Here is a 26,012-nt window from a genome sequence, read left to right as displayed (position 1 = left end):
TTATTATTATTATTATTATTATTATTGTTATTATTTATTTAGTTATTTAGTTATTTATTATTATAATTTTTTTTTTAATTGTATATATATATATATATATATATATATATATATATATATAGTCACGTAGTAAATATTCATATTCGTTTATTTCAGTTTTCTGTTATGAAACATTTTGAGGATTTTAGCCTCATTTAAACGCAAAAAAAATAAAAATATTGGTTAAAACCCTTAATTGCTATGGCAACGGCCCTCATTTTTCGCCATTCTGAAACCGATGCTGAACCCAAACTGTACCAAGGGTTTGTTTATTTATCTGAAGTTTTTATTTTTATTTTATTAATTTAATACCAGAGAGAAATAAAAGTGTTATTTTCATGGCAGTATTATTTTGATTTGATTTCGTTTTATTTTATTTTTATTTTTACGGTCACGTGGTACGTATGCCGCAGACGTACGTCAACATCTTGAACCAATCAGACGCGAGTTGACGAAAACCTGCACTTCCCCGGATCTTCTTCCCTTGAGCCATGGTAAACATTTAATAATTATTACAAATGCACGGTTTTATTATCTGTAATTTGTACGCGAGATGTGTATTAATCCACGCCGCACATAATTCTGTAAACGTGACTCTTTACATCGTTTGTCCGTGCATAAAAACAGGCAGGCTAACGAGCTAAGCTAATGTGTTTTGAATGAGATTTGTGACTGTTTGTTTTGTTTTGTTTTGTGGATTCTAGAGGTTCAGATTCTGTGGAGATTTGGATTGCCCAGATTGGGTTCTTGCAGAAATTAGCACACTGGCCAAACTGGTAAGTAAAAGAAGATTAATATGAACACTTATTAAAACACGTAAATATAGAGTAAAGTGGTTTAGTCCCGGTCTAGTACCTGGTTTAGACCTGGTTTTGTCCCTGATTTAGTCCTGGTTTAGACCTGGTTTAGTCCTGGTTTAATCCTAGTTTAGTCCTAGTTTAGTCCCAGTCTAGTACCTGCTTTAGTCTCGGTCTAGTCCCTGATTTAGTCCTGGTTTAGTCCTGGTTTAGTCCTGGTTTAGACCTGGTTTAGTCCCTGATTTAGTCCTGATTTAGTCCTGGTTTAGTCCTGATTTAGTCCTGATTTAGTCCTGGTTTAGTCCTGGTTTGGACTTGGTTTAGTCCTGATTTAGTCCTAGTTTAGTCCTAGTTTAGTCCCAGTCTAGTACCTGCTTTAGTCTCGGTCTAGTCCCTGATTTAGTCCTGGTTTAGTCCTGGTATAGTCCTGGTATAGTCCTGGTATAGTCCTGGTTTAGTCCTGCTTTAGTCCCGGTCTAATAACTGGTTTAGTCCTGGTTTAGTCCTGGTTTTGATTTGGTTTAGTCCTGATTTAGTCCTGATTTAGTCCTGGTTTAGTCACAGTTTAGTCCCGGTTTAGTCCCGGTTTAGTCCCAATCTAGCACCTGGTTAAGACCTGCTTTAGTCCTGGTTTAGACCTGATTTAGTCCTGGTTTAGTCCTGGTTTAGTCCTGATTTAGTCCTGGTTTAGTCCTGGTTTAGACCTGGTTTAGTCCTGATTTAGTCCTAGTTTAGTCCTAGTTTAATCCCAGTCTAGTACCTGCTTTAGTCTCGGTCTAGTCCCTGATTTAGTCCTGGTTTAGTCCTGGTATAGTCCTGGTTTAGTCCTGCTTTAGTCCCGGTCTAATAACTGTTTTAGTCCTGGTTTTGATTTGGTTTAGTCCTGATTTAGTCCTGGTTTAGTCCTGGTTTAGTCCCGGTTTAGTCCCGGTTTAGTCCCGGTTTAGTCCCAATCTAGCACCTGGTTAAGACCTGGTTAAGACCTGCTTTAGTCCTGGTTTAGTCCTGGTTTAGTCCTGGTTTAGTCCTGGTTTAGTCCTGGTTTAGACCTGGTTTAGTCCTGGTTTAATCCTAGTTTAGTCCTAGTTTAGTCCCAGTCTAGTACCTGCTTTAGTCTCGGTCTAGTCCCTGATTTAGTCCTAGTTTAGTCCTGGTCTAATCTCTGGTTTAGTACTGGTATAGTCCTGGTTTAGTCCTGCTTTAGTCCCGGTCTAATAACTGATTTAGTCCTGGTTTAGTCCTGGTTTTGATTTGGTTTAGTCCTGGTTTAGTCCCGGTTTAGTACCTGGTTAAGACCTGCTTTAGTCCTGCTTTAGTCCTGGTTTAGTCCTGGTTTAGTCCTGGTTTAGTCCTGGTTTAGTCCTGATTTAGTCCTGACTTAGTACTGTTTTAGTTCTGGTTTAATCCCAACCACTTATTAATACACGTAAACATAGAGTAAAGTGAACAGACGTCCCTATTTACCCCCAGTGTGTCCCCTGTCCCAGCAGATTTATACAAAACCACTGATTTGTCCCAATTTTATACAAAAAATGTCCCAGGTGTCTCTATTTTTAACCAATCGGATCCCTGCCAACAGTAAAGAGAGGCATACATTGTCTAGGTTTTTTTGTTTTAGGTTTTTGCGTAAGTGAACACAAAGAAAATATGACTATGATTATACTGACTCACATGTTGTTGTAAACAGTGTTGGGGAGTAACAGATTACATGTACCGGAGTTATGTAATCAGAGTACAAATTATGAGTAACTGTATTTGGTTACAGTTACAAAATAAACCAGGTCTAAACTAGATCTAAAACGGGTCTAAAACGGGTCTAAAACAGGCCTAAAACAGGACTATAACCAGGACTAAAACCAGGACTGAACCAGGACTAAACCAGGACTAAAACAGCATTAAAACAGCACTAAAGCAGGATTTAACAGGACTAAATCCTGCTGTGTGGACGTGTTTCTTCTTCTATCAATAATATTTTTAATTTGGTTTAGTAAAGTCTGGACTTTTAATTTTCTTTTATCAGACAAAACATCTTATGTTACGATTTCCTCGTCTTTGCTTCTCTACAGCAAATCAAGTAATCCAAAGTATTCAGATTACATTACTCACTTCAAGTAATTTAATGGATTACGTTACAAACTACATTTTGGGGTCTGTAAATCTGTAATCTGTAGGGGAATACATTTTAAAAGTCACTTTCCCAACACTGAGCGTGAATAAGTCATGAATGAACCAAGTGCAGAACAACACGCACTCATTTTACAGTTTTATTATTACCCACTGCGACCACCCCGGGACAGTCCCAGTTTTTGATTTTGAAAATCAAAAACACTGCAAACTTAAACTAAACTTTATTTTCCCAGTGTTTTCTCTGCTAGTTTTTCAACTATGGTGGTCCAGCACAGTCTCCTGCATGCTGCTGTTACTCTAATCAGTGACTTTTATCCAGGGGGACCAGACGTCTTTGTTTACCCGGGACAGTCCCCTGTCCCAGCAGATTTATACAAAACCACTGATGTGTCTAGGGCTGGGCGATATGGGTCAAAAAATATATCTCGATATATTTTGCTATATCTCGATATATGATATATATCTCGATATATGTTCAAGAAAAAATAACCCCCTAAAACTGAAAACTGCAAAAACAAATCTGCCAAATTCCACAAGGTCTTTTTTTTTAATTGAAGTGTAAGAGGTCGGCAGTTCATATAGGAACATTTAAGATTACAGAAAAACCCTAATTACATAAATAATAATTTAACTGTAAAATAAAAGAAATAATACATATTTTCTTCTTTTCATTCATAAATAAAACAACTCAACACAAGTTCATCTTTGCATTAACTCTGTTCTCCAAACCAGAACCAGAACCATGAGCTCATTTAACAGAAGAAGCTCAGGATGTTCCTTATTTCAATAGATCCATGTTCCAGCAGTGAGGAGCTCTGAGGTTTAATCCCACAATCCACTGCAGATCAAATCAAACGTTTCCAAACACTATTGTACAAGTGACACTGCAGCAGATTATTCATTAAAATATTCTGCATAAATAGAATTTACATTGCTAAACTTTACAATATATAAAGCATAACGACTCTAGAGCCGCATCAGCCTATTAGCGATAATAATGTGTTTAATGCAGTTTTGCGCACGTGTGTTTACATTTTACAGAAACTAAACTTAAGCTCATGACTCATTTGCATAAACGGCGCACTTCTCGTGCAGCTCAACTCGTTCAGCTTCTTTCGGGCTAAAGGACGCGACTCGGTGGAATATGAGGATGTGCTGCTGATGTTCTTGTCTGTAAATGGTGGAAAAGGTTCGTGGTGCTTTAAGTTTTTCACTGGCACCAACTTTAGGCGTTCACGGCGACAGTGAGGAGTGAATGAGACACAAGCGAACAAAATCAGGGAGGCGGGGGCGGGCGGAGAGAAGGTAAACAAGCGAAGCGGCGAAATCAGAATTGAATATAAGCATTATATCGATATATACAATATGTCAGAATTCATATCGAGTTTATGAAATTTATATTTAAAATATCGATATATCGCCCACCCCTAGATGTGTCGCCAGTTTTATACAAGAAATGTCCCTATTTTTGACCAGTCTGATCCCTGCCAACAGTAAAGAGAGACATACATTGTTTAGTTTTTTTGTTTTAGGTTTTTGTGTAAGTAAACACAAATAAAATATGACTATACTGACTCATGAATGGACCAAGTGCAGAACAACATGCACTCATTTCACTCATTTCACAGTTTTATTATTACCAACCGCGACCACCCCGAGACAGTCCCACTTTTTGATTTTGAAAACCTGGTCATCCTAAATAACACTGCAAATATAACCTATACTTTATTTGACCAATGTTTACTCCTGCCTGCTGTTGTTACTCTAATTACTTTAATCTAGTGCAGGGGTGTCCAAACTTTTTTCAACAAGGACCACACATCTAAACACAAATGAAGCAGACTTCTGATCGGGGGCCGTAGACCGGTGCTCAATACAGGGAATAACTGAAATATGTCCATGTTTAACACGTTAGAATGATCAATCAGTCTTTATTCATGCCAAAATCTTTAAAACTACACACTAAATATTAAATATGAGCTTTATCAAGGTAGATGTTCAAAAAACTTGCAATAAAAAGTTCATTTTTAATTGATGCAAGGTGATTTGGGCCAATTCACCCGGAAGTCTGAGGGCCAGGAAACGTGTCTGAGGGCCGCATTTGGCCCACAGGCCATAGTTGGGACATGCCTGATCTTGAGGGACCAGACGTCTTTTTTTTTAAATCCGGGACAGTCCCAGTTTTGAACCTGTGTCCTGTGTCCCAGCAGATTTATACAAAACCACTGATTTGTCCCAGTTTTATTCAAGAAATGCCTGAAGTGTCCCTATTTTTGACCAGTCTGATCCCTGCCAACAGTAAAGAGAAGCATAAATTGTCTAGGTTTTTTTGTTTTAGGTTTTTGTGTAAGTAAACACAAATCAAATATGACTGTACTGACTCATGAATGGACTAATGCAGAACAACACGCACTTGTTTCACAGTTTTATTATTACCAACCGCGACCAACCCGGGACAGTCCCAGTTTTTGATTTTGAAAACCTGGTCATCCTAAATAACACTGCAAATATAAACTATACTTTATTTGACCAATGCTTACTCCTGCCTGCTGTTGTTACTCTAATTACTTTAATCTAGTGCAGGGGTGTCCAAACTTTTTTCAACAAGGACCACACATCTAAACACAGATGAAGCAGAGGGCTGATCGAGGGCTGTAGACTGGTGCTCAGTACAGTGAATAACTGAAATATGTCCATGTTTAACACGTTAGAATGAGCCATCAGTCTTTATTCATGCCAAAATCTTTAAAACCACACACTAAATATTAAATATTAACTTTATCAAGGTAGATGTTCAAAAAACTTGCAATAAAAAGTTAATTTTTAATTGATGCAAGGTGATTTGGGCCAATACACCCGGAAGTCTGAGGGCCAGGAAACGTGTCTGAGGGCCGCATTTGGCCCACAGGCCATAGTTGGGACATGCCTGATCTCGGGGGACCAGACGTCTTTTTTTTTTATCCGGGACAGTCCCAGTTTTGAACCTGTGTCCTGTGTCCCAGCAGATTTATACAAAACCACTGATTTGTCCCAGTTTTATTCAAGAAATGTTCCAGGTGTCTCTATTTTTGACCAGTCTGATCCCTGCCAACAGTAAAGAGAAGCATAAATTGTCTAGGTTTTTTTGTTTTAGGTTTTTGTGTAAGTAAACACAAATAAAATATGACTGTACTGACTCATGAATGGACCAACTGCAGAACAACATGCACTCATTTCACAGTTTTATTATTACCAACCGCGACCAACCCGAGACAGTCCCAGTTTTTGATTTTGAAAACCTGGTCATCCTAAATAACACTGCAAATATAACCTATACTTTATCTGACCAATGCTTACTCCTGCCTGCTGTTGTTACTCTGATGACTTTAATCTAGTTCAGGGGTGTCCAAACTTTTTTCAACAAGGACCACACATCTAAACACAGATGAAGCAGAGGGCTGATCGAGGGCTGTAGACTGGTGCTCAGTACAGGGAATAACTGAAATATGTCCATGTTTAACACGTTAGAATGATCCATCAGTCTTTATTCATGCCAAGATCCTTAAAACCACACACTAAATATTAAATATGAGCTTTATCAAGGTAGATGTTCAAAAAACTTGCAGTAAAAAGTTTATTTTTAATTGGTGCAAGGTCATTTGGGCCAATTCACCTGGAAGCCTGAGGGCCGCATTTGGCTTACAGGCCATAGTTTGGACACGCCTGATCTAGGGGGACCAGACGTCTTCGTTTACCTGAGACAGTCCCAGTTTTGAGCCTGTGTCCCCTGTGCCAGCAGATTTATACAAAACCACTGATTTGTCCCAGTTTTATTCAAGAAATGTCCCAGGTGTCCTTATTTTGGACCAATCTGATCTAAACCAGGTCTAAAGTAAGATTAAACCAGGACTAAACCAGAATTTGTTACAATTTTTGACCAATCTGACCCCTGACAACAGTAAAGAGAGACATAAACTGTCATTTGTTTAGGTAAAATACAGAAAAGCTGCTTAAAAACGACCAAAACATAAAGAAAATGTGACCACACTGATTCACATTAGTGCTGAGTACAGAACAGTTTTCCTTCATTACTCACTCTATTCATAATTTTATTATCACCAACCACCACAAACAGTTTTTTTATTTTGAAAATCTGGTCAGATATTGGCAAACTTTTCTTTTTCTGACGTTTGTATTTTGTGTTTCTTCTTTAGTCAAGTGTCAAGATGAAACTACTTTGTGCACAAGTCTTAAAAGATTTACTTGGAGAAGGCATTGATGTAGGTATTTAAAGTTTATTTTTGTTCCCAGTTTAGTTTATTATCGGATTTCTTCATATCTGCATGACTCATCTGCATCTTTCTCCGCAGTATGACAAGATTACAAAACTTACAGCAGACGCAAAGTTCGGTGAGTCGCCTCTTTAAATGTATTTAAACACGGATCCATACTAACACGATCAGACTTTTTCTTGAAGTTTGAGTCTCTCGTTTCAGAAAGCGGAGACGTTAAAGCGAGCGTGGCCGTGCTCAGCTTCATCCTGTCCAACGCAGCCAAGCACGACGTGGACTGTGAGTCTCTGTCCAGCGAATTACAGCAGCTCGGTTTGCCTAAAGGTGAGATCCGGAATCACCGTTGAGCGAATTTCCGGTTTTTAAACTATAATTCATTATGTTCAGTCCAATCCAGCTTTATTTGTATGGCACATTTTACCAACATAAAGTCTAACACAATGTAAATGAACACAATAAATAAAATAAAGCATCAAATAAATAAATAAGTCAATAAAAAACATAAAATATACTAAAAATAGCAAATAAAATCAATAAAAAACAGTCAGAGGTGTTAAAATCCGGTGAGTAAAAGTGTAGCTGCCGATAATGTCAGTATATTTGTTTTTATGGTAATAAGTCAGAAAATTGTTGTTTTTATAGCCGAGTTTCAGCTGACGTCATTGTTATTAAAAGCCCGCGTTGCTGCTGGGAAATATTTTGGTCGGAGGCAAGAAACACGGTAGCGTCAAACACAGTGCGTAACCTCGCGTATTTATCCCCGATAATGGTAAATTCCTGCTGCATTATCGGACGCACAAATAGAAGCACGGAAGAAGGAAAATGTCTTTTTCGTATTCTGAGTGAAAAGAACCGCTAACGGTGAATTAAACGACTTTCAAACATCCGCAGAGCAAACGTAGAAGATCCTAACAAACCGTGGACTCCAACAAGTTCAACAACACTGTAAAATATACTAAGGGGTGCTGTCTGTATTGACCCGCTGCAGGGCGCCTTTGGAAGGATCAGCCAGATGTCTTGAATAGGGAGCTTTATTGAATTTCCAGTATTAGGAGAAAATGGTGTAAATGTGTGGTTCTGTGGAAAACAAGGCACAAAAAATGCACATTAAATAACCTTACAACTATACATAATAACACACATGGATATGTTAAACAACTCTAAACATAGCAGTGAACAATAATAGAAGTGAATAAAAGGCAGTAACGAACATAAAATACATTAGTGATGCAGCCATAATAATTTGAACCGCTCTTCTAACTATACTTCACCTTTAAGAGGTGCCGTACCCAGAGTTACGCTATCTCTCCGCATGACGCACGCAAATTAGGCCAAAACAGGCTGAAATACGATAAAGAAAAGTATATAGCAAACAATAAAAACAAAGAGAACATCTGCTTACGTTGTATATTACGCACACACCACCAAAATGAAAACAACCTAGTACTGAATCTAAGAAAAACACAACAAGAGCACTCTCATCGCAGTCTCTCTGCTAGCAGTTCTGAAAAACGCTGAACCCCAATACCTGGCCCCAGCCCTGAAAGATGGGGCCACATAAGGGGGCCAGAGTTCGCAGTGACAGTCTCCATGCGGAAGACCCAGAATCCAAGGCCTTTGTAACAAACACATCGAGACTCTTGGAGGTTTTCATCTTTTCTGCTGTGAATGGCCCAGGAGTTTCCACCAAGTCATTGTGGATATCGCCCAAGTGAATATTTGTCCAGGTAGTTGGCGATTCTGACCAGAAATTTGGTTTGGTTCACCTTTTGTCGGGGTTGAAAAGGGTGATTTGTCGTCCGTCGATGTTTATGACCAATTTCTGGTCAAATGGTCTTGGGTCCGGGATCAACACCCTTTACGGGCTTTCTCGCTCCGTCCGTCGTGTTGAATTAGTGTTTATTGCCGCCAACCAAAACAATTCCCAGCATGCAACGCGCGCTTTTGTCAACAATGAAACTCGCCTATTTGTTCAAATATTTACGATGTGTCAGAACACCACAGTTATTAATTTTATATTTTAAGTGATGTGGCCTTTTACCTTGCCCCCGGATGTAAACAAAGAGAGAGAAATACTGTAGCAGCCGCGAAAAGAGAGAAAAGACGATAGAGAAAAACACAGAAAATCGTGTAAAGACAAAGACGTCACAAATTAAAGTCACGCTACTTAACCACCGCCAGTGATGTACAGGTGAACACGGTAAATATTGTTTTCAGTTCTGCGTTCATTTAAAGATATTTATGTAAAGCTGAAACATTTTCTGTGTGTGTCTTTTAGTTTTCACAGTGTTTCAGTGTGTTAGAAAGAATAAATATTGACACACGTGATCATCAGTACGAAGCGTGAACTCCTTTCATGCGAAGAAAACCGGGGTAGCTACAAAAAGTGTGTTTTTAAACGAGACTTAAAAGAATCGACTGAAGGGGGGCACTTTTAATGTGAGGGAGGAGAGCGTTTCCAAAGTTCGGGGACAATCACAGAAAAGGCTCGATCACTCCAGGGTCACCGTAGCGTTTGAGTCTCGTTTTTGGGACGACAAGTTGGAGCTGGTCCTCAGACGTCAGCGTGTGGGAAGGAGTGTAGGAACAGTGACGTCTGAGATGTACGCTGGGGACAGTCTATGAAGCGTAGGCGGAAATTTTGAGATTAGGTTCTTTTGACAGACCAAGAGTTTGTTTTGACAGTTTCATCTGCTCACTAGTGGTCTTCCTCAGCAGTGTTGGGGAGTAACAGATTACATGTACCGGAGTTATGTAATCAGAGTACAAATTATGAGTAACTGTATTCAGTTACAGTTACTGTGTCAGTGAGTGGTAATTGGATTACAGTTACTTTGTTGAAATAAATGGATTACACGGCGGGATTTTAAATTTTTTTCGGTAATTCCACTCATTGCCGGAAACTAAACCAGGTCTAAACTAGAGCTAAACCAGGACTAAAACCAGGTCTAAACTAGATCTAAACTAGATCTAAACTAGATCTAAACCAGGTCTAAAACCAGGTCTAAAACAGGACTAAATCAGGACTAAAACCAGTTCTAAACTAGATCTAAACCAGGACTAAAACCAGGTCGAAACTAGATCTAAACTAGATTTAAACCAGGACTAAAATGGGACTAAACCAGGTCTAAAACAGGATTAAACCAGGACTAAACCAGGTCTAAACTAGATTTAAACCAGGTCTAAAACCAGGACTAAAACAGGTCTAAACCAGGATTTAACAGGACTAAATCATGATGTGTGAACATGTCTCTTCTTCTATCAATAATATTTTTATTTGGTTCAGTAAAGTCTGGACATTTTATTTTCTTTTATCAGTTAAAACATCTTATGTTATGATTTCCTCGTCTTTGCTTCTCTCCCCTCAAATCAAGTAATCCAAAGTATTCAGATTACTTTACAAACTACATTTTAGTATATGTAATCTGTAATCTGTAGGGGAATACATTTTAAAAGTCACCTTCCCAACACTGACAGGACCTTATGTCACTGTAGGTTTTTTATGTTGGCGTTGGTCTGTAAATAAAGTGATAAAGTTATATATATAATATTAACTCTAAAATGAATGGGGAGCCAGTGCATTGAGGATAAAATAGGTGTAATATTGGATGTTGGCAAATGTGAATCTTCTAACCATATAAATATTGTTGTTTTTTATTATCTTTAGTTTTATATAAATATTGTATTTATTGTTGTTTTTTATTATCTTTTGTTTTATTATATATATTATTTTGTATTATATTGTTGTTTTTTATTATCTTTTGTATCAGAGCACACCACGGGCCTCTGCAAATCATACGAAGACAAACACTCCGCCCTGAGGGACAAATTAAAGGAGACGAGCCTGAGACGTGAGTATTCCTCTTGTGTCAGACCGAAACTCTTTGTGACTCCTCGGTGACGCTGATCTGTCGCCTCGTCCCGTTGCGCAGTGGGGCGTCTCGAGGCCGTGTCGTGGCGGGTCGATTACACGTTAAGCTCCAGTGAAGTGAAGGACGTGAACGAGCCCAGTGTTCAGCTGAAACTGCAGGTGGAAGGAGCAGAGTCAGGGGTTTCGGAGACCGCGCTGGTGTCCATGTCTGCTGACAAGTTCAGAGTCCTGCTTTGTGGTCAGCGGATTTATTTAACCTATTGTAACCCATGTATTTTCAGTGGATTTAACTGGTCTTTACGGTTTCTATTTTTTTTATCTTTTGTGTTTACAGAGCTTAAACAAGCGCAGAGTCTGATGAATTCTCTGCAGTGAAGGAGAAAAAAACCACAGAACGTCATGCCCAGATGTTAAACTGCAGACTGTACTTTTTCTGTTGTGTGTTAACTGTAAATAATTCTGTTCTCAATCTTGTAACACTGTTTTTGCACAGATTTATATAAACGAATTTATTACATTTAATTAATTGTCTCCGGGTCTTTTTATTACATCTGTTGCACTGAAAAATAAATAGTTTAATTTGATTTAGATCTGGGCTACTCCAGACCAGTAAATGATAAGGATGTAGCAATAACCAAAATATCGTGATATCGTATCGTCAAAGTTCTCGCAATAATATCGTAGCGCATCACAATATATCGAATTACAAGTCTGGAGAGTTATGGTGCAGCAATAGTTTAAAAAAAAGACACAGGGAACTACATAGACCATGATCCTTTGCTCCATTTCAGTGCAGACGACAAGAAGAAATAACAGTTCTAACACTTTTAAGGTCACAAAATATTGCAATAAATATCATTCTGAGAGGTTTAGATATTGTTACATTCCTAATCGTGAGTCTCTCTTCCATATCGTGAACTTTCCCACGAAATTGTAATAAATATCATACAGTGAGGTTTATAATGGGACAATATCGTATCGTGAGACTTTGATGTCGTTACACCCCTAGTAAATAATCTACTAATAAGGCAGTGTTGGAGAGTAACTGATTACATGTAGGAGTAATCAGAGTACAAATGATGAGTAACTGTATTCAGTTACAGTTACTGTTTCAGTGAGTGGTAATTGGATTACAGTTACTTTGTTGAAATAAATGGATTACATGGCGGGATTTTCCTGTTTTCACATTTTGGGCTACATCCCCCTTTTTTGTTTTTCTATTTTATTTTTTATTTTTTCCAGTAATTCCACTCATTGCCGGTAACTAAACCAGGTCTAAACTAGATCTAAACCAGGACTAAACCTGGACTAAACCCGGACTAAAACAGGACTAAAACCAGGTCTAAAACCAGGTCTAAACTAGATCTAAACCAGGTCTAAAACCAGGTCTAAACTAGATCTAAACCAGGTCTAAACCAGGACTAAACCCGGACTAAAACAGGACTAAAACAGGTCTAAAACCAGGTCTAAAACCAGGTCTAAAACCAGGACTAAAACAGGACTAAAACCAGGTCTAAAACCAGGACTAAAACAGGACTAAAACCAGGTCTAAACCAGGTCTAAACTAGATCTAAACCAGGATTAAACCAGGTCTAAAACCAGGTCTAAACTAGATCTAAACCAGGTCTAAACCTGGACTAAACCTGGACTAAACCCGGACTAAAACAGGACTAAAACAGGTCTAAAACCAGGACTAAAACAGGTCTAAAACCAGGACTAAAACAGGACTAAAACCAGGTCTAAACTAGATCTAAACCAGGTCTAAACCAGGATTAAACCAGGTCTAAAACCAGGTCTAAACTAGATCTAAACCAGGACTATAACAGGACTATAACAGGACTAAACCAGGATTTAACAGGACTAAATCATGATGTGTGAACATGTCTCTTCTTCTATCAATAATATTTTTAATTTGGTTCAGTAAAGTCTGGCCTTTTTATTTTCTTTTATCAGATAAAACATCTTATGTTCCGATTTCCTCGTCTTTGCTTTCTCTACAGCAAATCAAGTAATCCAAAGTATTCAGATTACATTACTCACTTTAAGTCATTTAATGGATTACGTTACAAACTACATTTTGGTGTAAGTAATCTGTAATCTGTAGGGGATTACATTTTAAAAATCACCTTCCCAACACTGCTGATCAGGACAAAATAGAGAAAGTAAAAATAAAACTACAAACAAGATGGATGACAGAACAATTCGAAATCTCGCGAGACTTCACGGGATTCACGCTCTTACGTTGCACAACAACTCTTTGGTAACAAACCAACGTGGGTCCTGGTGTTTGCGCTGAGATTTTGAATCGTTTTCTTCGTGGTAAGTTTTCAGAACCGTGCGCTTTATTCATGCAAAATTAACATCAAAGTGAAGTAAATATTTAACGTACTTCGTGTTATTCGATCTGATTCCTGTATGAATGATCAGGCTGCGCTCGGGCAGGTGGGTGGATCACAGACTTGTAGGTTTTATAATTATTTAGTTTGGCCACAGTTATGACAGAGTTCTTCAGAAACAGCGGGTTTGCTTTGGCCGGACTGTCAGGGTCAGGGAATATATCATTCTCCTGAATCTGCAGCTTTTGTAATGTTCCAGCTCAGTTTACACAAATCATCACCACAGATTATTTTTTTCAAATTGATTTCTGATTTCATTATACCTCATCATGAACAAATCTGGAGTTGTGTTTCGTTTCATTCACACGCACCCTGCATGTTTATGTTAGGAGTTCTTTCCTCAAATGGAAAACACTTCATTCCACATTGTGATGTTGTGAAAATACAGGAAGTGCTTCACACACTTTGAATAGGATCGTCTGGATCATTTCAGTCTTTACTGAACTGAAGGTAAATGGAGCTGTTCACTTGAAAACTACCACTTCTTGACATCACGAGGTGGAACAGAGCATCCATCCATCCATTTTCTTCCTCTTACCTGGGGTCGGGTCGCGGGGGCAGCAGTTTTAAGCAGGGACTCCCAGACTTCCTCCACCCCAGACACTTCCTCCAGCTCCTCTGGGGAGACCCTGAGGTGTTCCCAGTCCAGTCCAGAGACACAGTCCCTCCAGTGTGTCCTGGGTCTTCCCCGGGCCTCCTCCTGGTGGGACATGCTCGGAGATAGATGCGAGAGCTTTGCCTTTCCTCAGAACAGAGCATTTTGAGCAGGAAAAAATAAAAGAAAAGTAAATGTTTTTGCATTGCTTTGTGAAGCACTTTGGAAACTGTTTTGTTTATAAAATGTGCTATACAAATAAAATTGGATTGGATTTATGTATTTATTTATTTGTTTATTTATTTATTATAGTTTTTATCAATTTTATTTTTAGTACTGCTTTTATGTATTGATTTTATTATTTTTGTTCATTTATTTTATTATTATTTTATTTATTCTATTACTTTCCTTATGATTGAAACATAATTCTGCAGATTAAATTTTTTTTTATGGTTTTTTTTTTTTTTTTTTTTTTTTTTTTTTTTTTTTTTTTTTTAATGGGATGTTTTTTATTGCTGTGTGAAGCACTTTGGAAACTGTTGTGTTTATAAAATGTGCTATACAAGCAAAGTTGGATTGGACCCACCTGAGGATCGTGACTCAGTCTTTGGGAAACAGTGATTTAAACAGACGAAAAATAAAGAGTTAGAGGAAACAAAACACAACTCCAGGTCTGTTTTTGAGGACGCAGCCACATTGTAAAACTCACAAGAGTCAGTTTTGTGTAAGATAAAACCTTTAAATGTAGTCCTGGTTTTAGTCCTGGTTTAGACCTAGTTTAGACCTAGATTTAGTGCTGGTATAGACCTGGTTTTCATCCAACTTTTAGTCCAGATTTTAGAACCTGGTTTAGATCTAGATTTAGTACTGGTTTAGTCCTGATTTTAGACCTGGTTTAGACCTAGTTTAGACCTTGATTTAGTGCTGGTTTAGATCTGGTTTTAGTCCAAATTTTAGTCCTGTTTAGTTCTGGTTTAGTCCTGGTTTTAGTCCTGCTTTTAGACCTAGTTTAGACCTAGATTTTATGCTGGTTTTAGATCTGTTTTTTGTCAAAATTTTAGTCCTGTTTAGTTCTGGTTTTAGTCCTGGTTTAGACCTAGATTTAGTGCTGGTTTAGTCCTGGTTTAGTCCTAATTTTAAACCTGATTTTAGTCCTGGTTTAGATGTAGTTTAGACCTAGATTTAGTGCTGGTTTAGTCCTGATTTTAGACCTGGTTTAGACCTGATTTTAGTCCTAATTTTAGACCTGGTTTTAGTCCTGATTTAGTCCTGATTTTAGACCTGGTTTAGACCTGGTTATAGTCCTGGTTTAGTCCTGGTTTAGACCTAGATTTAGTGCTGGTTTAGACCTGGTTTAGACCTGGTTTAGACCTGGTTTTAGTCCTGGTTTAGACCTAGTTTAGACCTAGATTTAGTCCTTGTTTAGTCCTGATTTTAGACCTGGTTTAGTCCTAAATTTTAGACCTGATTTTAGTCCTGGTTAGGACCTGGTTTAATCCTGGTTTAGACCTAGTTTAGACCTAGATTTAGTGCTGGTTTAGTCCTGATTTTAGTCCTGGTTTTAGTTCAGACTAATAATAAAGAGTTAGAGGGTTAAACAAAACACAACTCCAGGTCTGTTTGTGAGGACGCAGCCACATTGTAAAACTCACAAGAGTCATTTTCGTGTAAGATAAAACCTTTTAAATGTAGAACTAGTCCGACTCAAACACCGTCTTTACAGTTTTTTTTTCAGGCGTTCGGACGCAGACGACATGCCGGAGGGACCCGAGCTGCACCTGGCCAGTCTTTACGTGAACCGAGTGTGCGAGGGCGTCGTGTTCACCGGAGCCGTGCGCAAATCCGACGTCAGCAAGAGCCCCGACGTCCCCTTCAGCTGCGAGGCGTACACCATCACCGCCGCGTCCAGAGGGAAGGAGGTGAAGCTGACCCTCCGACCCAAACCCGGAGACGACGGGAAAAGGAGAAACGGGACGGAGCCCATGGACGTCGTGTTTCGCTTCGGGATGTCCGGGCTGTTCAAGATGACCGCGGAGGAGGAGCTGCCCAAACACGCGCATTTGAGGTTTTACACGAAAGAGAAGCCGCGCCGGGTGCTGAGTTTCGTGGACACGCGGCGCTTCGGGACCTGGCAACCCAACGGGACCTGGCAACCCGACCGAGGCCCCTGTGTGATGTTTGAGTATAAAAGATTTAGGTCAGAAATCCACACCACACACTGATAAACAGACTGGGTTAGACCTGGTTTAGACCTGGTTTTAGTCCTAATTTTAGTCCTGGTTTAAGTCCTGGTTTAGACCTAGATTTAGTGCTGTTTAGACCAGGGTTTAGTCCTGACTTTAGTCTTGGTTTAGTCCTGGTTTTAGTCCTGGTTTAGTCATGGTTTAGTCCTGGTTTAGTCCTGGTTTTAGTCCTGGTTTAGACTGGTTTAGTTCTGGTTTTAGTTTTGTTTTAGATTTTCCTGATTTTAGTTTTAGTCCTGGTTTAGTCCTGGTTTTAGTCCTTTTAGTCCTGGTTTAGACCTAGATTTAGTGCTGTTTAGACCAGGTTTTAGTCCTGACTTTAGTCTTGGTTTAGTCCTGGTTTAGTCCTGGTTTTAGTCCTGGTTTAGACATGATTTAGTCCTGGTTTAGACCTGGTTTAGACCTAGTTTTAGTCCTGGTTTTAGTCCTGGTTTTAGTCCTGGTTTAGACCTGGTTTAGTCCTGGTTTTAGACCTGGTTTTCCTGGTTTAGTCCTGGTTTTAATCCTGGTTTAGTCTTGGTTTTAGACCTGGTTTAGTTCTGGTTTTAGTCCTGGTTTAGTCCTGGTTTAGTCCTGGTTTAGACCTGGTTTTAGTCCTGATTTTAGTCTTTTAGTCCTGGTTTAGTCCTGGTTTTATCCTGGTTTAGTCCTGGTTTAGACCTAGTTTAGTTTTAGTTTAGACCTGGTTTTAGTCCTGGTTTAGTCCTGGTTTAGTCCTGGTTTAATCCTGGTTTAGACCTAGTTTAGACCTAGATTTAGTACTGGTTTAGACCTGGTTTTAGTCCTGGTTTAGTCCTGGTTTAGTCCTAGTTTAGTCCTGGTTTAGGGCTTAATATTTGAATATTTAAATGATTCTGTCTCTAATCTGAACAAAAGTCAAGCAGTTATTTTAATGATCATGATTATTTGTATATTTTTGTTATTTTTGTGGTGTCTGGTTTTGTTTAGTTTTTGTTCCTTTGTCAGTGTGAATGTGGAACAGTTTAGGGTGGTTCAGAAAATCTAAGTTCTAGACAGTTTAGTTTGAGTTTACCTATGGAAAAAAAAAAAAACGTGTGCAAAATTTTAGTTTAACTGGTAAATGTTTAGGAGCAGCTCAAGCTCGACCTTATTTTTTCTACTGGTTACACAAGATTTTACTTTATTTTATTTTTCAGGTAAAGCTTTTTAATGTGAAACTGTTCTGCGTTCCCTTTAGAAAGAGCACCAGTCGTTCTTAAGTCGTCTGCGAGGCGTTTTTATCTGTTCTCAAACTCAGAGGCGCAGATACTGGAACAAATTGTCCTCACGTGGTCAGGTGCTCCGTGTTTTTCTCCGTGTTTGTGGTCATTTTTTATGGTCACGTTTTTATGCAGTGCCGGTCACATTTTTTGGTCACATTTTTTGGTCACATTTTTTGGTCACATTTCTATTCAGCGCCGGCGTCGTTTGGGGAGAAGTCATGAGATTGTGGTAGAATAAAAAAACCCCAAAAAGAATTCAATTCAATTCAATCTTTATTAAGAACACATGATATCTGGTTCATAGTATAAAAAGAAAAAAAAAAAAAAACAATAGTAAGAATAAAAAGTTAAATACAGTGCATGTTATAATGTTTACAGACAAGAGCCAGTGTCTCCACAGCTCAGAGGTGAATCTGACAGAGCTCCTCACAGGAACACACTAGAGCTTCAATGATTTGATGACTCAGATTCACGGCTCTACACATAAATGAATAAATACAACACCTGATTATGACAGCACAGGGTCTCACATCACAATTTACAAACAATTCACTGGCGCTACAGAACCTCGGCACTTTCAGTAATATTCTCAAAGAGTCGTTATACGCCACTGTCAAACTCTGCAAACTCTTTTTCTTATAGTTACGCCAAAGATGCGCAGTATACAAAGGTGAGCAAAAACATTTAAAAAGTGCAATTTTGACATGACTGGAGCACATAGAGAACTTACGGACAAGCATATTGGCCTGGCCATAAAGCTCACACTGCTGCCTGTACATGTCTCTATCATCTGAGACTCACTGGTGACACATAATGTCCAAGATATTTTGACCTCATCTGTGAGTTGGAGGGCACTCCCGCACACAGAGAAAACAGGAAAGGACAACTTTTTGTCCTCTTTTGTTTTAACAATCATTACGTGACTTTTCCAAGCATTGTACTTAATGTCATATTCAAAGCCAAACTGAGAACAGATATTTAAAAGCTGCTGCAGACCTGCACTGTAAGGACACAGCAGCACTAGGTCATCTGCATACATTAAATGATTATACAGATAATCACCAGCAAAACATCCAATTTTACATTCATTCAGCTGCACAGACAGGTCATCAACATAGATATTAAACAGAAGGGGAGACAGGATTCCACCCTGGCGAACTCCATTACTGACCCTAAAAGAGTCAGAAGTAGAATCACCCCATTTCACCTGCATGGACTGACAGGTGCACCAGAAGATAAGTATTCTAATGAGGTACCCTGGAACACCTCGGTTTGTTAATTTGCTGAATAGTTTCCCATGATTAATCCGATCAAATGCTTTAGAAGCATCTAAAAAACACATGAATATAGTGGACCCCTGGGAATTATATTTATCCAACATCTCCTTCAGTGCAAAGATACATGTGTCAGTGCCATGACCAATGATGGGAATGAAAAGATTCTTTCACTTTTCTCTGAGTGGACGTCACTGAAGAAAAACAGCCGTAAAAACATAAAGCAGTTATACAAATCAAAGTTTATTTTCTATTATTAAAATGTTCGATAACACATTATAATAACTACACCTTATTTAGCCTTAATAAAGCATGAACAAAGACTTAATTAATAATGAGTCACGCTTAGTAACTACTTAATTACTACCTTAATTAGCACTTGCACTTAATTTGCTTGTGCTGTAAATAGTTACTCATAATTATTTCATACTTAATTACTCATGAACTAAACATTTGAGCATTTATTAATCATTAATAAGCCATGAGAGAATGATTTACTAATAATGCAAAGCAATGATCATTCAGGCAGCTGTTATCTGTTAGTTAAGTCTTTTTGAGAGCTTTTCTAAAGTGAAGACAAATTATGCTTTATTAAGCATTTACTAAGCGTGAATCATTATTAAAGGTTGTATAGAGGATATTTCAAGGGAAGAGAAATACAGCGACAGTCCTTTTACATGTATGACACCACCTTCCTCCTCCACATCTCCCTCAGTAGAAACATCTCCTCCCGCCTCTTTACTCTAGAAATCAGGCTTGTTTACATCCAGTGCATGTTCAGAATTACTGCTGAAGTTTCCTGTCTAGAAATATTTTAGCAACCGTCTTCAGTTTTTAGACCCTTCGTCTGCTTCATTCGCGCCGTCGCTGGAAGAAATCTCCAAGAATCACCTCAGTTTGTCTTCGCTCCTTTTCTCCTTCTCTTCTTCTTTCAGCGACCTCAAAAACTGACTTTCTTTTGCGGCGAACTGATCGTGGATTCTCGTCCGCCGTCGCAACAAACTTTGTGCAAAATGCGAAGAAGCTACAGTTTGAAAAAGCCCCTAAGAATCGCTGCATAAACCACGTAATCCCCGCGCGTAGGGAGTTTGATTGACAACCTAAGGGCCAATAGAAAATGAGGCAGCCTCGTTTTCTATTGGCTGATGTTTATCCGGCCTCACTACGTCCACAGCTGATAGATTTTCATTCTTTTTTTTAAAAATCATCATAATTACAAGGCTGCTGCATCTCTGTAATGGTATTTTAAACTTTCACTGACAATTTTGAACTAAAAAAAAAAAAATCCTCCATACAACCTTTAATTAAATCTTTGTTCATTATTAATTAAGTCTTTGTTCATGCTTTATTAAGGCTAAGTAAGGTGTAGTTATTATAACGTGTTACCAAATTTTCATTTAAATACACAGTATTTACCTTTCCAGTGGAGCCACGGGGTCTTAAAAGTTTTAAAAAGATCTTAAATTTCATGTTCCTAAATCAAGGCCTTTAAAAAGTCTTAAATTATGTTGTCCAAGTCTTAAAGGGTTTAAATTTCGTTAGCCTATTTGTTGTAAACTCAACCGGGCTGCAGTGTGATGTTAAATGGAGGGAGGGGAAAAAAACAACCACGTGGAATCATGTAACGTGATTGAACGTCTCATTTGGAGTACACACAAACAATACTTTGGTTTCTGGCGCCGGCGGTGATGAGTAAACAATCAGTTGAGTGGAAGATGCTGGATGGATCATGAGGAAGTGACGGTTTAATCCACAGTGGCTCTTAGATTCTCAATATAGTTCTGTAGTTGTTTGGATCTGGTGTTTTTGGGTGCGGTGTAGGTCTTGATTTTCTTTTAAGTGCTCTTTAAAAGGTCTTTCAAAAGTCTTAAATCTGGTGTAATCAAACTTGGGGATACTCTGTTTTCATTAGAATTTATCATCGTTTACTGCAGTTTGTACAAAAACACAGTGAATGACAAATGACTCAAAAACAAAACTTTAGAGCTTGAGCTGCCTCTAAATATGAACTAATCAGGCTGAGATTTTACATGGAATATTTTTTCATGGGTTAGACTCAAATAAAACATTGGCAGGAAAGAAATTTGAAACTTAAAAAAAAAAATACCATCATTTTGTGGCCCACCCTCCTGGTGCTTGTGCATTAGGGTTATAACTTTTTAAACTTTTTTTTTCCAAAATCAAAGTCCTGCATCATGATTGGATGAACTTTTTGGTATAATTGAAGAAACCAAACTTCATTTTCAACACGCTTTTAAAAAAAGTCCCCCCGAAACAAAAAATAATAATTAAATACACATTACAGCCAATGATATGAAATGTGAAATGGTGTTAAGTTCTCACAAGGACCATGACAAGTCAATTTAACTGAAAATGGATCAATAATAAGTTATACTGTCATCATAATACTGGAGTTTCAGTTTCTATTCTTGTTTCACTTTATAAACCATTTGATTCATCGTCGCTAACAACACTGACAATCATCATTTTTGGATTTTTAGTTTCCTATTTTATATGATCTTTACCCTGATCATGTGTTTTGTTCCTGTGTTATTAAAGAGAAAATTGCCTTTGGTTATTTTATGATTGAACAGATATGAACCTTATAACAGTTTTATTCTGGTTGTTGCTTTACCAAAACTTCATTTTGAGTCTGGGGAGACTTTTTTTCCAAAAATATGACCAACTGAAGGTCAATTCCTTTCATTACTGGCAAAAGTTCATCAAAATATGATACAGGGTGTAGAGGTTGTAAAAAAGTTATAACACTATTGTACATCCTCTGTCTGTTTCCTGTATGAAAATTAAAAAAAAGAATCAGGCTACATCTGTGCCAGGCTATGAATGCATCAGCCGGTTTCTATGAAGTGAAAGTCTGACCTTGCAGTGTTAGAATTAATTTGCTCGACGGTAGGCGGGTACTTTTTTTATTTAACCAATCACTGCTGTATCACTGGTTTATTAAGCTTTTCCCAAATCCCGTAGGAAGAAGAACAATAACGTCTTTCCTCTTGATGAAATTCACCAAACATTCTCTTTGTTCGGCTTTAAATCCTCGATCTCAGGAATCGTTGACAACACAGAATGTCTGTCTCTTCTCTGATTGGCTGGTGCCCAAACTCACACTTCCAGGGTTTTTGCGAACCGTCTAGAGCACAGGTGTCAAACATGCGGCCCGGGGGCCAGATCCGGCCCTCCAAGACCTTTAATCTGGCCCTCGGCTGATTTTCTACTAAAATATTTTGATTCTATTTTTTATTAAAAGCTTGTTAATTTTCTGTGGTGTTTATCACAGCAGCGTCTCCAGCGTCTCTGTACGTGGCCCCTCCCACCAGAGCAGCACAAATGAAGACTTGTCTCTTTCCAAACGCTCTTAAAGGACGATCGTTTTGACTGTTGACCGTGACACCCTCATCAGAAAAATGTCCAACATGAGAAAAGTGGAGCCGAGTGCAGGATTTTACAAGAAACATGGATTTATTCCTGTTTACAAACAAGTTCATGTTAAAACTTTGTGTTAAAATTGCCTTTTTCTTAAAGTTTCAGGTTGTTCATAATATTATAATATTTTGTAAAAGAAAGAGTTCATCAATTAAAAAAGATTTCTGTAATAGATTTGTGTTTCTCTGCACAAATATTTGAACTTATTGTTATTTTTGGGGTTTATATGTCATGAGTTTTCTGATCCGGCCCCTTTGGGATCAAAGTCGGTTGGATACGGCCCCCGGAACAAAATGAGTTTGACACTCCTGGTCTAGTGTTTTCTGATTCCCGATCTAGTCGCTGGAGAGAAATGAAACTGAGCGGAGGAACTAGGTGACGTCAGACTGACTAGGCACAGATGTAGACCCCAGGAAAAAAAGTTACTGTCTTTATTCAGTAGCTCATGGGGATCTAAATAAAAAACAAAAAACAAAAAAAAAAACATGACATCACAAATTGAGAAAATAACTCACAAAACACAACTCCAGGTCTGTCTGTGATGAGGAAACAACATTAGAACTTAGATTACTACATTAGATTCTTTTAAGAAGAAGCTTAAAGGACAACTGTCTCCATGGAGATCGCGTTGCCTTGCATGTTCCACAGCACGGCATTAAATCTACACTATGAGCAGGTGACACTGGCCCAGTTATTGGTCAAATCTGTGGAGGGGCGAGATCCGCTTGCAGAAAAATAAATTTGTTTTTCAAGCTATTTCTTAGTAAATGAGTAAATACAAGATGGAGAAGTTAATGCCAAACTGTGGAACATCTAACTAACTTTAAACTCACAGCTCCCGTTTTTTTTTTTTTTTTTTTCCAGGGAGAATGTTCTGTCTCGTCTGTCCGACCACGCCTTCGACCGACCCATCTGTGAAGTTCTGCTCAATCAGAAATACTTCAACGGCATCGGGAACTACCTGCGAGCGGAGATCCTGCACAGGTGAGGGACTCCGGAGCTCTCGGGGTTTTGTCAGGGGCAAGAAATCAACCCCGAGTTTGCAGAGAACATTTTGTACGTGGAGCGACAACAAAGCAAAATCCCGTTTGTTAATGGAGAGGAGCAGAAGACAAACAGACTGAGCTGCACTTTCTTGTTCTTGTGGTTTTACAGCAACATCACGTCTTGGTCTCTTTGCAGTGGAAGGTGTTTCTTGGTGAACAGTTGGTGCCTTTCGCTTTGGTGTTGACTTTTTAAATTCGTAATCAAGGTTGAGTGAGGGATCGGGATTTTGTTTTGTTGTCGCTCCACATACAAAATGTTCTCTGTAAACTCGGGATGATTTAGTCAGACAAATGTTTCCTTTTTGGTTCTTCCTGTGGATCAATCCTGCCCATCACCTTCACCTTTCACTATTTTTCAATTCCGTTGGGAAGAGAAACAGTTTGAACAGAGGTTTGAGTCACACACATCTGATTCACTTTTGCATTTATGGAGTTCGCCAACAAATTTCTCAAGTCGTTTTCCGCTGTTAGGATCCAACAACCACACACAATTATGACATCCGAATCCCAAAACTAAAATATGACAATATCAGAACCAGAAACAAAAGTGATATGGTTCAAAAGACTTGAAAAGATCGACTTTGACAATAGACACATCCCACTGGGAAAACAAACATGGAGGTTTGATGATCACTTTTTCAGAAAATCCTTCCCAGTATGAATTGTGCGATGACCGGAAGTCCGAGATTCTTATAAATAAAAAAATATTATTGATAGAGAAATTATTGTTATATGAGGTCACTGCTGCTTTACATTATGTCCACCTGCTGGTAAGTGTCATATTGTTTAGACCTGGTTTAGTAAGAAAAAAGAACCTTGAAAACCTGGAGTGTCCAGACTTAAACCCCATCGAGCTGAAGACTGAAGAGTGAAGCAACCTACAAGTGCCACACATTTATGGAAACTTCTGCGACAGACTTGGGAAGAACTTTCTGAACAATATTTGATTTGTGTTGTAAAAAGAACGAGCCACGAGTGTGTTCAGCTGTTCTATCTGACAAAAGTCGACACACACATCACTGAGTGTGTTTACATGCACATCAGTATCCCAGTTATTAGCCATGTCCCGGTTATGTCAGTATTTGTGATACTGCGTTTACATGCCTGAGAAACCGTGAGACCGTCTTGGTCTCTTTGCAGTGGAAGGTGTTTCTTGGTGAACAGTTGGTGCCTTTCACTTTGGTGTTGACTGTTTACATTTGTAATCAAGGTTGAGTGAGGGATCGGGATTTTGTTTTGTCGTTACTCCACTTACAAAATGTTCTCTGCAAACTCAGGATGATTTAGTCAGTCAAATGTTTCCTTTTTGGTTCTTCCTGTGGATCAATCCTGCCCATCACCTTCACCTTTCACTATTTTTCAATTCCGTTGGGAAGAGAAACAGTTTGAACCGAGGTTTGGAGTCACACACATCTGATTCACTTTTGTATTTATGGAGTTCACAAACAAATTTCTCAAGTCGTTTTCCGCTGTTCGGATCCAAAAACCACACAATTACGATGTCTGAATCCCAAAACTAAAATATGACCAGAACCAGAAACAAAAGTGAAATGGTTCAAAAGACTTGAAAAGATCGACTTTGACAATAGACACGTCCCACTGGGAAAACAATGGAGTTGGCAAACTTCCGAAGCCCATTTCTTGAGCTGTTTTCCGCTGTTAGGATCCAACAATCACAAAATTACGATGACTGAATTCCAAAACTAAAATATGACCAAATATCCCCTACAGATTACAGATTACATATCCCAGAATGTAGTTTGTAATGGAATCCATTAAATTACTTAAAGTGAGTAATGTAATCTGAATACTTTGGATTACTTGATTTGCTGTAGAGAAGCAAAGACGAGGAAATCGTAACATAAGATGTTTTGTCTGATAAAGAAAATAAAAGCCCAGACTTTACTGAACCAAATTAAAAATATTATTGATAGAAAAAGAGACACGTCCACACAGCAGGATTTAGTCCTGGTTTAGTCCTGGTTTAGACTTGGTTTAGATCTAGTTTAGACCTGGTTTTAATCCTGTTTTAGACCTAGTTTCAGTCCTGTTTTAGACCTGTTTTAGTCCTGGTTTAGACCTGGCTTAGATTTAGTTTAGACCTGGTTTTAATACTGTTTTAGACCTGGTTTTAATACTGTTTTAGACCTGGTTTTAGTCCTGTTTTAGACCTGGTTTTAGTCCTGTTTTAGACCTGGTTTAGATTTAGTTTAGACCTGGTTTTAATCCTGTTTTAGACCTGGTTTTAATCCTGTTTTAGACCTGGTTTTAGTCCTGTTTTAGACCTGGTTTAGATTTAGTTTTAGACCTGGTTTTAATCCTGTTTTAGACCTGGTTTTAGTCCTGTTTTAGACCTGGTTTTAGTCCTGTTTTAGACCTGGTTTAGATTTAGTTTAGACCTGGTTTTAGATCTAGTTTTAGACCTGGTTTTAGTCCTGTTTTAGACCTGGTTTTAGTCCTGTTTTAGACCTGGTTTAGATTTAGTTTTAGACCTGGTTTTAGATTTAGTTTAGACCTGGTTTTAATCCTGTTTTAGACCTGGTTTTAATCCTGTTTTAGACTTGGTTTTAATCCTGTTTTAGACCTGGTTTTAGTCCTGTTTTAGACCTGGTTTTAGTCCTGTTTTAGACCTGTTTTAGTCCTGTTTTAGATTTAGTTTAGACCTGGTTTTAGTAACCTGGATTACTTA

The 26,012-nt window shown here is 38.4% G+C and overlaps 2 protein-coding genes across 3 annotated transcripts in view; both read left to right on the top strand.

The window, feature by feature from the left end:
- Positions 1 to 453: 453 nt before the first annotated feature.
- On the top strand, positions 454 to 11,627 carry commd4 (COMM domain containing 4). Its single transcript, XM_020928213.2, has 8 exons — positions 454 to 533; positions 744 to 815; positions 7,157 to 7,222; positions 7,313 to 7,352; positions 7,439 to 7,558; positions 11,005 to 11,085; positions 11,167 to 11,343; positions 11,440 to 11,627. The coding sequence occupies exons 1-8, from the start codon at positions 531 to 533 to the stop codon at positions 11,478 to 11,480; spliced, it is 600 nt and encodes a 199-aa protein (XP_020783872.1). The 5' UTR covers positions 454 to 530; the 3' UTR covers positions 11,481 to 11,627.
- Positions 11,628 to 13,318: 1,691 nt separating this feature from the next.
- The window catches only part of neil1 (nei-like DNA glycosylase 1), a 30,588-nt gene continuing 17,894 nt past the window's right edge, over positions 13,319 to 26,012 (top strand). For both annotated transcript variants that reach the window (XM_020928212.2, XM_055155205.1), the window contains exons 1-3: positions 13,319 to 13,424; positions 15,820 to 16,293; positions 23,142 to 23,261. In XM_020928212.2, coding sequence (XP_020783871.2) covers positions 15,851 to 16,293; positions 23,142 to 23,261 — 563 coding nt within the window. In that variant the 5' untranslated portion in view covers positions 13,319 to 13,424; positions 15,820 to 15,850. The remainder of the gene's footprint in view (positions 13,425 to 15,819; positions 16,294 to 23,141; positions 23,262 to 26,012) is intronic.

Source organism: Boleophthalmus pectinirostris, unplaced genomic scaffold, assembly GCF_026225935.1.
Source record: "Boleophthalmus pectinirostris isolate CB_2022bp ecotype Guang Dong unplaced genomic scaffold, ASM2622593v1 HiC_scaffold_2, whole genome shotgun sequence".
NCBI lineage: Eukaryota > Metazoa > Chordata > Actinopteri > Gobiiformes > Gobiidae > Boleophthalmus > Boleophthalmus pectinirostris.
This window is presented reverse-complemented; position numbering and strand designations above follow the sequence as displayed.

What these genes read in the sequence shown, in the direction of transcription:
- commd4 (XM_020928213.2), top strand. An exon ending in TACTTGGAGAAGGCATTGAT is followed by an intron (nt 7,223 to 7,312) that starts GTAGGTATTTAA and finishes CTTTCTCCGCAG; the next exon opens with TATGACAAGATTACAAAACT. An exon ending in GCAGCTCGGTTTGCCTAAAG is followed by an intron (nt 7,559 to 11,004) that starts GTGAGATCCGGA and finishes CTTTTGTATCAG; the next exon opens with AGCACACCACGGGCCTCTGC.